The following is a 14,400-nucleotide window of genomic DNA, read 5'->3' as shown; positions in this document are numbered from 1 at the left end:
CCGTCGATTCCCGCGCATGCGTAGTATCTGAGATGCCTCTTACTCGAGCGGACGTCTCGGTGGAACAGAAATTGGACCTTCCTCGCAGGCCTACCGATCGGAAGATAAGTAGCCCACGAAGGGTTTGTGTGGGTTCCATCGGCAGAAGTCAAGCTACTTGCATTCAACTCGATGACGAGTCCCGTTGCGACTCCGTACGAAGAGTCGAACGTAAGAATGCTCACGCGTTCCCTTGACCGTAAACTCGAAAGGGAGCTGTGTACTTCCGTCACCTCTGCAACGTTGTATCTTTGCTCGAGCCGAGCGATAAGACTGAGCGAGGGATATCCTGCCGCGACTTGCGCGTGCCGGCTCCCGACGCTCAGGTCCAGAGAAACGAAAGTCTCCTGGAACCGCTGGAGGAAGTTTTCCGAGCGGTGCGGATTCCGAAGGATGAAACTACTAAGGTATAGCGACTATTGGAGATGATGATCTAAAAAATGGATCCCTGTAGATAGAGCCGAGTCGTATCCTTAAGGGGAATCATCTGGCAGAACGCATCCCTACCAAGTTCCCTCAGAGCAAGGATTCAGACGTCCTTGGTGACGATTCAGGTGACGACCCGCCCTCCCGACTCAGATCCCTCCGATGGTTTGGTTGGAACTGGCTCTCCCGGATGCCCGAAAGTACAGCATGTTGCACAGCATCCATGGGAGAAGAGTCAGTTCTCGGAGTCTACATCAGCCGGATTCCGTGAAGGAGGCCATTCAGCGGAGCGCTTTCAACCATTGCTAGGTATGCCTTGCAAACATGTCCGGATTTCTCGACTTGGGTCGGCCGGATGATCGTGGAGGTGACGAGGACATGAGGGGAAGATCTCGCCGAGATTTCATCAACAGTCGCAAGGGATTCCTAGAAACTTCGACTCCGGGAGGACCAGGAGGGTGAGATCTGACTCCCGAAAGCGCCCCAAGCTACGAAATACGGCGAAGATTGGTTGTTCTCCGGCAAATGTTCGCAGAATCGGACTTCAACGTACGAGTACATGGTTCCACCTCCTTAAAGATGAACGATGGGCTCGCGCTGCCCTTGAGACCATTCTCGGTCGATGTGTCGAATCCGAAGTTGAGAGGACTCGATTCAAAAGAGAGGAATTCGTTCAGCGTCCATTATTATCGACTGCGAAAAAACGTTCCCTGATTTTCAACTCGTTCTGGACGTGCAGTAGTTGACTCCGCCAGTTTCGTTCCTTGCGTTGGAACAATCACATTTTGTTGGGTGCATGCTCTTGTGAGAGGGTCTCATTCGGCATTTGAGTCGAAATACGGAACTTCCGAGCTTTCGCGGAGACACATTCGAAATTTCCCGCGCAGTCGGAGCCGGGGTGTTGGTGAACCGCTATCATCTGGGCTGGAGCGCTTATGTTTACCGCGTTCGCCTGATAGACGACGGCATTTCGGAGACGTTCGGCGATTCGCCGAAGCTGTTGCCTTTCTAATACTAGATATGCTTCTCTTGGAACTCATTTGGAACGAGCAACGTGAGTCTAGAACTCGGATGTACTCTCCTGCGGATCCTCTTCTCTCGGACGTTCTTCTCGGATTATCGAACTCCTGTATCTCTGTGCGCTATCGATTCACTGGAGGAATGAGCGAGTTTACGAATTCAAAATATGTCGACTCTTCTTCTCTCGAGTTGCTGTTCTACAGCGCTACTTTGACTGTAGCCCTCGAGCATTTCAGAACGCTCGCATCGCGGAGTGTGTTCGCGTCCAGAGCTCATTGTGTCCAGAAAAAAACGCTCGTAACACAGTTGTAAAGTCTTGAGAGAAAGAATCAATTCTATTGTGTCTGGATCAAATCGATCGTTGGACGGGCATAGACAGCTCCCATATAGAGGATTGGACACGCCGCATCGTCCGCATAGTTTCCGAGGCATTCGGAGGCCGGATTCTTGTCGTGGTCGCGAGTATCCACGATTGCGATGAGCGATCCCTCATATCTGAATTCGTCTCGTGTCGATTCAGAATCGGCATCGAGGGCTCACAGGAGACTTCGGGTATCTTCGGTCTCGGGACATAGTCGTGTTTCGGATTACATGCTCGATCTCTAGGAGCGGACAGCATCCTCGAGAATCAACCAGCCATCTAGCTCCATCATACGGGGATCCCATTCTCTGTAGAAGAGTAAACGAAATAGGTATCTTGACTCAAGCTCCCGGGAACGGAATTGTAATCGTGAACGAGGAAAGCTTTACGGGAACTCATGTCGGAATCTCGGGCAAGTATGGAGGGATTTCACTTGGTTCGAGACCGAGTTCCGTGCATGGCTCTTCCCCTCCAACTGTCATTACTATTCGCCGAATAAGATCCAATGGTCTGCATCGGGTCAGCCTCCGTGAATCGATATCGTTCGGATTTTATGGGTTTTTCGTCGGAGGCAGTCCAGCGCTTCTACATTCTTCGCTTCTGGAACTCATAGGAGGAGCGAATCGTCCGCCCTCGCTTCACTGTCGCATTCCTTTCCAGAAATATCTAACTAGGCAACAGGTGGTTGTGCGAATCATGTTCATCAGGTTATCTGGTTCCCTCGTGGGGATCGCGACCTCTGCCTTCTTCATCTCAAATAAAGTCTACGCGAAAGATGCGACAAAAAGAGACTCGGATTCCTGTCCCGTCCACGACAGAGAATCTGTTTTTAAAAAGGTTTTGTATCTCTAGCGCATTAGCATTTGATGCTTGCATGCGCATTGTCTTCCGTCTGTGTGAAAGTCGGTTTCGTAATCGACAGAACATGCTTCACAGATCCATACCCCAAAGTATTATTGGGACATCAACTGGGATCGGAGGGATCCTAAGACAATCTACTCTACAATGGGAAACCCCCCTCCTGATACATGCGACATTCCACACAAATCCAGGCACTTGTACCTCGTGCGCCACGGACAATATCATTCGAAGGCGAAAAGACCAGAGGATAAGAAACTCACTGAGCTCGGCAGAAAGCAAGCCGAATTCACTGGTCAGAGATTGAGGCAGTTGAACCTGACGTTCGACAAGGTATATGTATCGACGATGGCGAGGGCTAAGGAGACTGGAAGCATCATAGTCAGGTGTGTCTCGCAGAATGTCGCATGAAAAATATTCGATGTATCGGTCCGGTCACTTTTCGAATGTCTCGGCGGGAATCTCTTCCGCCCCTGTTTGAGATTTGGGTCTCCAGTTCGCTCCCAGAAGATCGAGTCAAGTCCGTGGAACTCTCCGATCTGCTCCCGGAAGGAAGTCCCGTGCCTCCTGAACCTCCATCTGGGTATCATCCGGCCAGCAAATATTCTGAGGATGGAGCAAGGATCGAAGCTGCGTTCCGAAAATTCTTCCACAGAGCAGATCCGTCTCAGCGCGAGCACGAACACATTCTCCTGGTGTGCCATGCCAACGTAATAAGGTGCGTTGTGGAGCTGTAATCAAAGAAAATTCCATTGGGCTCTCGAATATTCCTTAGGAGTCGCCGAGGTCTCAACCAAAGACTGATGAGGCGTTTCGGAAACGTTTTCTGTCGGTTCCCAGGTATTTCGTTTGCAGAGCCCTCCAGATTCCGGAGGAGGCTTGGTTGAGGTTCTCGTTGAAGAATGGATCTATAACGCACCTTGAAATCCGCCCTTCGGGAAGAGTCGTCGCGCGAGGAATCGGTGACGCCGGTTTCATGCCCCTGGACATGATAACCACAAGCTGAAACTCGATTCATGATATCTGATAGAGATTAACAAGTAGCTCTCACAGATGGTCTGCCGGACTGAGCTCTTGACCCTTTACTTTTTGTGGTTGGAGACCGCGCTGCGGCGAAAAATCGAGCGGTGCGAATGACGTTTTCCGATACATCGTTGAGCAACGAAGGCGGAAATTACATAGGTATCCGACGCAAGCGGACGAAAGCCCGCTGATTTGACACACTTGGAAATTCCAATAAAAAAATATCATTCTTGGAGTTACCCCCTGACGTTCACTGCTCTAATACCAGCAGAGGGTCCAGATCAGCAGGCATTCATCGGCTCGAAGACATTCATATCGGTTCCGCAAATCGAAGCAATGGGATATGTCGGCTCCCGCCGAGACAACTCTCGTCGGGGTCGATTTCTCGGTCAGAGAAATAATTCGAGGTCCGGCCGCTGAATGCGTGGACCGATGAATCTCTACCCTCGGAGCACTTCGCAAAAGCCTCATAGAGAGAGCTCTTCATGGATGGCGACTTCTCCTTATAACAGAAGTGACTCGATGGTCAGGCTCGATGGGATGTTCGGATTGCGAGGCTTTTATTCCGAGACCCTCGTGAAACAACATGATCGCATGCAGGGACGTATAAGACCTTTTTTTTCGGGGACAAGGCAATGTTTTTGAGGGCGGGCAAGAATGATGATGGAGATGATGATTTCCATAGGGCTCCATGTACGGAGGACATGTTTTGAGGGGGCAGGCGCCCCCTCGTCCCCCCTCCTCATATATACTACTGCTCGCATGATCCGTCGAGCGGGATCGATGATTCTGCAATCGAGATACGGAGTTCGGCGTGCTCCTGCAGTTGTTCTCAGGCCAAACCTCCATTAGATGCTTCAGTCCCGGTTCCGCCTGGAGGAGTTATCCAGTCTGGAATTCTCCACCCCGAGACGGCTGCTGATTTCTGCTCTCCGTTACGTCTGCATAAGGATGCTAGGCTCGAAACCGGGTTTTCAGAAATCGCCGGCTTCGACTGAGAAATCACCGACTCTGATTTGCAGGGTTTAATCTTTGTGAACTCAATATACGGCGAAATATTGAATAACTTCTCGGACGCGAGCAAAGAGGAAATTGAAAACGGACCATGTTTTCGATCGACCCCTTGATTTGCACGGAGCGCTCTACCTCCGTCGCATTTCAAAGAGGATCCACCGGAATACGGGAGTGTACCTGCTGGGGGAGGAACTGCCTATCAGGCGACTTTCTGGAAATGCCCCCGCCGGAGTCTACGCTCGCTGTCGATTTCGGATCGTTCCGCGCGACGCTGTCGTCTCTCTGCAGCCTTAGAGAGTGGTGGGAAAAGGCGCGCTGCTACGAGCACTACTACTCTCACTCTCACTTGGACTTCCGTGCGGCCGCCGATGCAACATGGCGCTGCCCTGTGTCAGATGCCGAATATTCGTTCCTTTGACGTTGATTGCAATTCTTAGCCAATTCGCAGCCGTGAATAGTCGATACACTGATGAAGCAGAGTTCACAATCGTGCTCAAACCCGCCGAGCAAGAATGTTTCTTCCAAGAAGCCAAGGAGGGGCAATACCTCGAAGTCGAATACCAAGTTCTGGACGCTAATTTGGATTCGTTGAGCATCGACTTTTCCGTCGCCGCGGCAGACGGAAAGCCGCTCGTGTCCGAGCGGGGGAAAAGTGAATCTGTTCACCGTCTACGTATTCCGTCGACTGGTGCCTTGAGGATCTGTTTGGACAATCGACCGTATTACGCACGGAAGTCTATCTACATCGAAGTTTTCATAGAGGATGCTGACTCTGAAGACGAACATGCGGGAGATGACGACCCCTTCGACTTGGGAACGGTGACATTCGCGCCCGACGACCGCTTCAACACGAAGGAAATCGATCAAATGCGTCATCGAATATCGAAGATCTACGAAAATCTCAACCATGTCCAACGGTATCAGGAGTGGCAAAAAGCTCACGAAGCCAAACATAGGAATATGATTGAACACATCTTCGATATTCTCAACACCCTATCAGCCCTGCAAATGCTTCTCATGGGAATGCTCATGTTCATGCAGGTCAAAGTTATTGAGAAATTCTTCCAAGCGGATTCTCCTCTCTTGAATTGGAGAACCTGGTTCTCCTGGTCCTCCAGCTGAGATCCCGCCCGACGGAGATCCTCGGGAACGGGGAGAGCCGGCACTCGAATGATGGCATTTGTGAAATACTCTGTAGAAAATAATTGATCGGGCTTCCGACGGGGATGTGTCGATATCTTCCTAGTTACCCTGAAGCAGCAATATTCCCGCCGCGGAGGGCTATTAAGCGGAGGGGAAATTATTTATTCGTAGCTGTACAGGAATGGTACAGCTGGACAAGGCGCCAAAAAGGAGAAGACATAAGTGAGCATCAGAGAGTCAAACGGATAATTCCGAGCCACATATTTTCTCAGCACTAGAGCCCAGAGCAAAATCTATCTTCTTATTATTGTAATGGGACGAAAGAACGAATGTTGTTGATAGGACGCGCGATGCGCACAGTCTTGACCGAGTGTTATCCACTGAAGATGTTTCCCAAGGAAACTCTGATACGGTCGTCGATATTTGGGCCGTCTATTCAAGGATTGAGACAGACTGGAAGGAATAATAAAAGAATCGAACGTGATTCAGAGTCGTGATCAATCTGAGAATTCGAAAAATTCTGATGAGTATCATAGCTTACCCGCGACTCGGTGCCATATTCTGTTTCCCGTTCCCCAAAAAGTTTCCCTGCTTTCTCATGACACACATTTTCAATTAGCGGGATTCAACCGTGATGCAGACATGTATGTATATGCACCTACATATGCAAAACACAATGACCGATCCTTCGCGCTTGTGCGAAGCGGAGTCTCAAAGGTCCCCTCTTGGCCCTCTTTGAGCCTTTCTTTCATTAACTGAAGCGTGCGACAGCAGGGAATGTCCACAAATCTGAATCTATGGCGAGACCTCAGCCGTGGCATGTTACTGTGCCGAGTAGACGTGACGGAAACGTCTCCGATCTAAAGGCCACTGGCCAGGAGCTTACACCCGGAGCTCTCACTGGACGCATCCAATCGGAATTTCCATGGTTTGACTTTAGTGTGGATGCTGACCGTGTGGTCTGGCTGGTGGCACTGGTGAGCGTGGACCACTCCTTGTGATCCTTCTCCGCACAGACATCGCGTCGATAAGCCTGGGCTGACCCGGGGTCCACGATCGATATTCCCCGAAGAGCTCCTTTTTGTTCATGCCGTCTGAGGATGGGGATGATTGTATCGATCGCGAGAAAGAAAAACGAAGGATCCTGTCCCGAATCAGGACACAGAATGAATATCTGCTCACTGTCTTTTCGAAGGCATCACAATCAAAATTCTTGGTCGTTTTCCGTGTGGCAACCGCGACTCGCTTTCTCTCAATTACCATCGGATCGATGAAGCATCGCCCCTGGGTCTGGTGACTTCCTGCTCCTTTCCCGGCTCTTACCACCGCGATGGGCGCACTTACATAACGTCAGACTTCACCGTCGCCTTACAAGTTGTAAATCTAGATCGGCGTTGACGAGCCTGAAGTATCCCGTCCTTAGGAGGCTTCTGTTTCGTGGTGATGAGCCATAGTTAGTGATCTGCGGGGACTCCGGTGAAGGATAAGCGTCAATCAGTGAGGAGCAGTTCCAGATCCACCTGGTTATTCCGGAATAACGTCAACGTCTGGGAAGAGGATGTTACGAGCACGGAGATTCCACGCTGTTCTCGCCATTCTCGGAAGTGTCAGCTTAGTCTTGCTTCTAGCGACCATCGCTCAGCAGAATGTGCATTTAAATCTCAATCAACCGACAAATATCTCGGTGTGCTATTTCTGTGACGAAGGAGTCGACTTCAGCGTGAGGAACTTCGGCTGCTGTGCCTTGAATTCGAGGTGTTGTTTCGACGAAGATAAAGACTGGGAGTGATGTTCTTAGAAGGGGCTCTTCTCACAGGTCCCATGATTTTTATTTATGAAAGACGAAACAAAGCGACACAACGATGACGTCGCCTGTACAGAATGAACTGAATAAAAACCTTAAATGAACATCAGTCTCTTATGAGAGACATTATCCGGGAGGGAATATTGGAGAAACTTTGTGAAGGATATGAGAGATCCGGCAAGTATCTCTGGATGAAGACGAGCTGACGTCTGGGGATCGCGTGCTTCTCTGAGGAAGCGTCATCGCGGACCTCGCGATCACGATACGCTCAAACAGAGGCGTAGTTTTCACCTCGCAGACGACAATTCCGAGGATGGAGCCGATCATATACAAGCTGTCCGATCTGGAGAGATATAGCAGTCGAATCATTGGAGCAGCGGCGTGTGACAACGATGGAGCAGGTTTTTCCCCAGAGATGGGGAGCGCAAAGTTCGCTTCAGATTGTGACTATCGATTATCTCCAGGGATGATCCTTCCTTGGAGTTGGGAACACGCGTCGAATCGAGCCCTCAATCTGGGAATGATACGTACACGGAGAGGTCGTGATCTTGTCAAAATGCTCGACCTATGAATCAGGAAGGATGGACGCGATCGGGTGTCCAATCATACTCTCATCGGATCCGAATGATGTTGCCGCTGCTCACGATGATACTTCCAGAGGATGTCGATCCGAGCGAGCTGGACATGCTCTATGATTTCGACAAGAATCATCGATGCGTGAACAGACTACTTCAAACTGACGGAATGGCTCATGGTGGACCGAAGGGCTGAGTAGGCGGTATCGACGGCGAGCTGTATGTCCGCGCCGGAAGATCCATCGTTAGGGGCAGAGGTCCTCCGCGGGGTAATGAACATGTCAGAATCCCATCGAATTGAACTCAACGATCTCCAGTGGGACATCGGATCTTTGTTTTCAGTCTGTCCCGTTCCCGATCCTTCCCCGGCATCAAACTGACGCACTCTATTTCTCATGGGGCTCTCGAAGACGCAAATCGAGTGTCATTTCCCAGACTCGAGCGAAAATTATCCGGCAGCGTAGCGGCAGTAGGCTTGCGCGCGCCGACGTCTAATAAAAGTCCGGCTTCCCATCAGCCGACGCCGCCGCCGTGACCGTGAGTCTTGAAGTCGTCGTCTGCCTCTCGTTTGTTGGTGTGGTGGTGCGTTGTTGCAGCTGCTGCTATTCCGTCAATACTGAGCTGAAAAGTTGTGGAGTTCCTCAACGGCTTCGAGGATCACATTTTACCATGAGTTGAAACAAAGTGACATGTAGAGGTGAGCGTCCGCAACTGTCATAGCTCCAAGATCGCGTTTAGGAGATCTTTCGATATGATCGATGTCGGTGCCAGGTGTACACCCATCGAGAGAGGCAGCAGCAGACTGGGAGTTCCCCATGTACATACATATAACGAGCGTTGAACGATCGAAGTTCTCACCCGAGCCTGTCATTTCTCGCTTTTATGTCATCTGAATCTCTTGCTTGGCAAGCTTGGCTGGGAACTCCTTCTTTTACGGGCTTAGTATCGCATCAAGAGGATCAGAGTATTCAATCACCGTATGCCCGGAATGGAGGCCGACGTCAAAAAGAATAGCGTTCCGTCACTTGGAACCCTGAGATTCATTCAGCTGAATCGGATACTTCGGCCCTTGAGCTCGCCTCGAATTGCGATGGTGCTTCGCTGACCCAGCTCGATGAAAGAGGGGTCTCGAGTGAGTCTTTCAGCGCCGATGTTACTGATGCTCGGCCGAAATGTTGACTCTCGATCCTCCGTTTTCAGAGCGGCGTCTTCCAATGAAGCTTCTGACGCACTTCCTGGCGTTATCCGTGGGACTACTCGGTGCCGTCAGAGAGGCTCAGACGTCCGTGGAGCTATCGTCTCTAGGAAATCCAAAGTGCGACCCACCTGGTCGATGGAGAACTGGACGGAGGCTCAATTTCACCGAGTCGAGAGCTAAGGGCGCCATCGTAAACGACAATGGAGTCTCCTGGCTGACGAAACTGGAGGACTGCGCCAATTGGTGCTGTAGGCTGCCACCCGGTAAGTTCGGAGCTGCCCGTCTCGAGAGAAAAATTATTCGTCGATACTATGATCATCGTGGTAGATTCCGATATCACAACGAGAGGAGAGGGACTAAAAAAGGTTTCCGTTACAGTCAACTGCTCGGTTGCGATGCTTGAGATCAGGAGCAACGGAGCCAATTGTCATCTGCTTGTATGTTATCCCACGGAGCTTTGTGTTTTCAATTATGCGCCGGATTTCCTTTCTTACGACAGAACTTTGTTCGTGCCACCGGTGACGGATATACCTCTCGTCCCGACGACAGGACGGCCCTCATTCAGCTTCCGGGAGAACACGCAGCAGCACAAATCTGTGATAAAGCCTCGGAAAGGTGTCGAGGACCTGCTTCCTGAAACTCTGACCTCATCAACTCGATCACCCGCCTCATTGAGTTCTGAGAAGCCAATAATCAGCTCTTCCGCGCTTGATGACGCTGAGAGTCGACCTCATAAACACCGAACCTCTGTAGGATTGATATTTCTCTACGCAGCGATCATCCTAGCCATTATGGGTGTTGGGACTTTTTTTGGACTAAAGTTTCTCGACTGTTGGGAACGCAGACACTACACGAGAGCGGATTATCTGTTGGATGGAATGTACGAAATTAAAGGCACGTCGTGCAGCAGCTGACCGGCTGGATTCTGGAATGGAAGGGATATCGTGATAAACCGTGAAGTCGCGTCTGTGTCGAGCTCGAATGGCCTCGACGAATCAATTGTAAATTTTCGCCAATAAGAGCGCCAGAGGACGGGAAACTTTAGCGAGCGGGAAACGAGGATCATCGGGAGAGGTATACATACATCTGAAAATGCTTCAAAGTAAATCACACTAATGCTAGAACGATCGGAGAATTTAATTTTTTATTTCGGGATCCTCGCTAGGATTTTCTTGTCAGTGTACACAATCGGCCGCAAGCATCGAATCCTTGCCATGAATGAATGGAACCCACAGGCAGACGAGCTCCTATATGAAGGCTTCTCCAGGAGACGAGAGGGAGAATCAAATTTTTACACCCTATATACATTCGGTGCGCATCTTCAGAAGCTCAGAAAAAGTCGCTAGCTCTCACTTTAGATTTGGTCAAAATGTCGACGACGGGAGTTTTCGGAGTGGGGGTGTCCGGAGCTGGGCTAGGGTACGGGGACACTGTACGCGTCGAGTCGATCTTCCTCTTATCTCGACCAGGTGTGTAACTGGCCATCAGCCTCTTATCGCTCCCGCGTATGATGCCCAATTTGCCCAGTCCCAAGCGTTTAGCTGCGGGAGACAATCCGCTGAAGCTCGGACTCTGCGGCACACTGAGGTTGGCGAGATTGTCCTGAGCGGCTTTGATTGCGTTGTTTTTCTTCTTCGTGGCCTTGGATTTCTCAGCGAGAGATAACGCGAGCTGCTCACGTTCCGACGGTGCCTTCATTTTGAATTTCGAGGAGCTTTCCTCAACAATCAGATACGGAGTGCTATCGACTTCTCCCCAAGTCATGAGCGGGGACTCCCCCACTCCGGGTCGCGGTGAGGGCGTGGCGACGAATGAGAAGCCGCGGACTTTAGGCGACGCGGTCTCCCAACTTGCTTTGCCGTCCACGCCTACCTTGCCGGCTCCGTTCCAAAATTCATCCGCGCCTTTCTCCTTGCTGTCGCCAGATTTCGATGGAGTCGAGCCGAGGGGTGTCGTCTTGGGCCACGGGTTGGCAATGAGACGAGTATTCCCGTGTTGAATTTTCGGTTGGGATTCTTTGACATTTCGAACCTCTTCCTCCGTGAGAGGGGCGCCCTCGGGGTTATACATCACAGCGTTATGGACCTTGTATTTCCAAGTGTCCAGAGGTTTTGACTCCAGAGCCAGCGGGGCCGATGGCGGCGGCATCAATGCTCTATCCGCCGAATCGTTCTCCGAGTTCTCGTGTTTGTATATCCAATGCAGCTTCTTCCGCCGTGCTGCTTCCTGTTTCTCCATAATTTCGCTGAAAGACTCATTGTCTTCAGACGTGTTGCCCGCCAAAAACTTCGACAATGAAACTCCTTCGATGCTCTTCTTGACAAGCTCCGAATGCGTTTGGGGTTTCGCATTGCTCGTTGAAGGTCCCGGAGTCGACCGCACCCAATCTTCGTCGTCCCAATCTCCTTTGGATGGTGTCCCAATCAATCGAGTGCTCGCGGCCTCAAGCTGTTTCTCGGCCTCCGCGATACGCACGCTGTCCTCACTGTCGAGAGCATCGAGATAGTTGTTGCGTTTTTTCACTTCATCCAAATAGGGGAAGAAATCTCGTTCAATGATTTTCTCAACTTTCTCAACGAACTCCTCCTCTTCCAGAACCTTCGCCTTGCTCGGTTTCGACTTCTTCGCCTGGTTTGAGATAGCGACCTGTCTCTCGGATCGCTCCGAGAACACCTTTAGAGCTCCGGCGGCGACCGGAGTCGAGGCCATGAGGGAAGTTGAATCAGATATCACGGAACGAGGTCTCGAAACACCATATCGATTCAAGAGCAGCTGATCGTCATGCGGATCGATGATAATTCCGGGACGCTGGGAGTTCTACTGCTGCTCGAGATGCGACAAGTTCGATCCGTACTCTCAGCTCGAGCTTCACTCCCTCGCCTTTCTCTTGACGATAGAAACTCGAGTGGAACTTTAGCTGCTCAGGGTCAGAAACGTCACGGACACACGCACGAGAAAAATAATTCCGAAAAAGATTTGTTTTGGTAAACAAACGGACGAGCGATTGGTGTCCGACGTCTAGTCCTAAAGGACGGAAGTTCTACGGTCCGATCGACCCGCGCGTTTCACAATCTGGCCTCTCTCCGGTTCTCTCGATGTGTTGAGAAAATCTTGAGATCTCAGCAGAAATTTTCTGAAATCAGTTAAGAAATGCGGTCGTGTTCCTCATCTGTCGGAGCAACAGAATTGCTCTGTTTTGTCGAATCTGAGCTGTGGTCTCTACCTCCGCAGGGATGAGTGCTGTATCGACTATGATTGAGATATAAGGGCGACCATAGATCAGTTCGGAATTCATTCCGTCCAAGGGAATTCATCCTCATCTAACTCCTTCCTCGTCTTAGATAGCGAGGCTTTTGAAGGTTCGGAGTGAGCGTCCGTATAGAAATCATATCTCGAAACGTGAGAAGTCACCCGTTTCTGCCGCCGAAAACCGCCCCCTACGCTGGGGTTCGCCTCCGGTGGAGCTATCCGTGCGCACCAAAGCGAACTCAGCCATTCCTGGCCTCGCTTCCGTCGGTACCGGATTTCTCGGAATGTCTCCATGTTCGATGAGGCTCCGAAATCTCGTGAACGAGACCCGGACGCGCGCGAGTACACACAGCTGATCCGAAGGTTTTTCTCCATATTCGATAGTCCTCTGCCAGGGATCAGCGTCCAAGGTGAGGCCCCGAGTCTCCCATGTTCAGAGGGCAGGACTTCTCGCTATTCCACACGGACTCGCGGGAACCTTTCGACATCGGCGTTCAGGGTCCCTCGACCGTACACTCGATCGAATTGACGGAGAACTGGTTAGGAGACTTACTCCGCCAACATCGGGACTACAGTCTGAATTCGGCTCTGAGCTCATGGCATTTTTGAAATCGCAGAGATTCGATTGCCGCCGACGCTAACCACCATCGAGACGGTGAGCTCGGGTCGGCGCGGGCAGAGCCCGATGATGAAGGTCAAGTGCTTAGCAGCCGAGCAATTCCCCTACGCGTATTTACCTTGTGTCAGCGCTTCTCATAGAAGTCCCTAAGTCGGCCAAAAAAGCCAGAGTCAATATGAAGCAAAACCAATATTTTCCACTTGAGAAAGGGGCGGACCTTCAGAACGACGGTCCTTCAAATCAACCGCTAGCTCCCAGATTAGCGAGCTACGGAGTCGCAGAAACAACTCGAGTCCCGCCGATTCAGGGACTTTGGTGGGATTTCCCGATTCTGGGGAATTCCCTGACTTTGATTAATTGTACATACCTACTTCCACCAGCATCGGGAGGGGGTGATCTACGATTTATTCACGGATATTCGAACCCATCACCGACTAGACCCATCTCCGAAGATGGCTACAGCTGCCAGAGTAATCATCAATCCACTGATCCATCTACCGATCAAGATAGCTTAGCTGTGGTAAATCATCGATGCGTGAATTTCCATATTCTACATAGTTATGACATCGGGAAGAGAGAGCTGTCTCCATCGCCTCTCTTTCCCTGTCCTATACCCTATCGGAACACATGTCCAGGAAAGCGGAGGAGTGAATTCCGAGACGCAGTTTCTGAGAAACACGCGGAGATGCGCCCCCACGCAATTTCGACCACCTTGAGGTCTAAGAGACGCGAATCAATCTTCCGGCCGAGCGGGCCGGAACGCAGATCGAACCTCGTTAACGCTAATAGGGGCGAGAAGAGAGAAGAGTCACAATTAGGGAGAAAGGATTATGAGATGAGCAGCCACGCCAGCTTTTCAGGTCAAGGTGGTCGGAAGGGGGGGAGCATGTGCAGCATCGCGGAGAGCAGCCGCGCCTCGCAACGTTAGAGAGAAGGATCCGACTCAACGGGAAGTGGCAGACAGGGCTAACAGCGGGAGCTACCGAGGAGGAACAAGACGACCGGAGGAGGGTTCTGATCAGTGCGCCATCGGTCGCTTGCCTGGCTGTTTCCTGTCTGTGGCTGCCTGGA

The 14,400-nt window shown here is 51.0% G+C and overlaps 4 protein-coding genes across 4 annotated transcripts; 3 read left to right on the top strand and 1 right to left on the bottom strand.

Annotated features, from left to right (window-relative positions):
• The first annotated feature begins 1,402 nt into the window (after nt 1-1,402).
• Nucleotides 1,403-3,962, top strand: LOC100909131 (serine/threonine-protein phosphatase PGAM5, mitochondrial). The gene is made up of 5 exons (XM_003745960.1): nt 1,403-1,519; nt 2,507-2,683; nt 2,783-3,090; nt 3,201-3,422; nt 3,545-3,962. Exons 2-5 carry the CDS (start codon nt 2,543-2,545, stop codon nt 3,708-3,710), a joined length of 837 nt encoding a protein of 278 aa, XP_003746008.1. The 5' UTR covers nt 1,403-1,519; nt 2,507-2,542; the 3' UTR covers nt 3,711-3,962.
• Nucleotides 3,963-5,114: 1,152 nt separating this feature from the next.
• LOC100901646 (transmembrane emp24 domain-containing protein 5-like) lies at nt 5,115-6,374 on the top strand. The gene has a single exon (XM_003745992.2). It carries the CDS (start codon nt 5,117-5,119, stop codon nt 5,861-5,863), a length of 747 nt encoding a protein of 248 aa, XP_003746040.1. The 5' UTR covers nt 5,115-5,116; the 3' UTR covers nt 5,864-6,374.
• A 2,441-nt stretch (nt 6,375-8,815) lies between these two features.
• LOC100908985 (uncharacterized) lies at nt 8,816-10,467 on the top strand. The gene is made up of 3 exons (XM_003745959.2): nt 8,816-8,960; nt 9,464-9,724; nt 9,840-10,467. The coding sequence occupies exons 2-3, from the start codon at nt 9,478-9,480 to the stop codon at nt 10,373-10,375; spliced, it is 783 nt and encodes a 260-aa protein (XP_003746007.1). The 5' UTR covers nt 8,816-8,960; nt 9,464-9,477; the 3' UTR covers nt 10,376-10,467.
• Nucleotides 10,468-10,588: 121 nt separating this feature from the next.
• On the bottom strand, nt 10,589-12,957 carry Es2 (ess-2 splicing factor homolog). Its single transcript, XM_003745991.2, has 2 exons — nt 12,940-12,957; nt 10,589-12,233 (listed from the first exon to the last, which is right to left on the bottom strand). Exons 1-2 carry the CDS (start codon nt 12,955-12,957, stop codon nt 10,791-10,793), a joined length of 1,461 nt encoding a protein of 486 aa, XP_003746039.2. The 3' UTR covers nt 10,589-10,790.
• Between the last annotated feature and the right edge of the window lie 1,443 nt (nt 12,958-14,400).

The sequence above is a fragment of the Galendromus occidentalis genome, unplaced genomic scaffold, assembly GCF_000255335.2.
Source record: "Galendromus occidentalis unplaced genomic scaffold, Mocc_1.1 scf7180000077487, whole genome shotgun sequence".
NCBI classification, from domain to species: domain Eukaryota; kingdom Metazoa; phylum Arthropoda; class Arachnida; order Mesostigmata; family Phytoseiidae; genus Galendromus; species Galendromus occidentalis.
The sequence above is the reverse complement of the archived record's forward strand: the minus strand, read 5'-3'. Positions and strand labels throughout refer to the sequence as shown.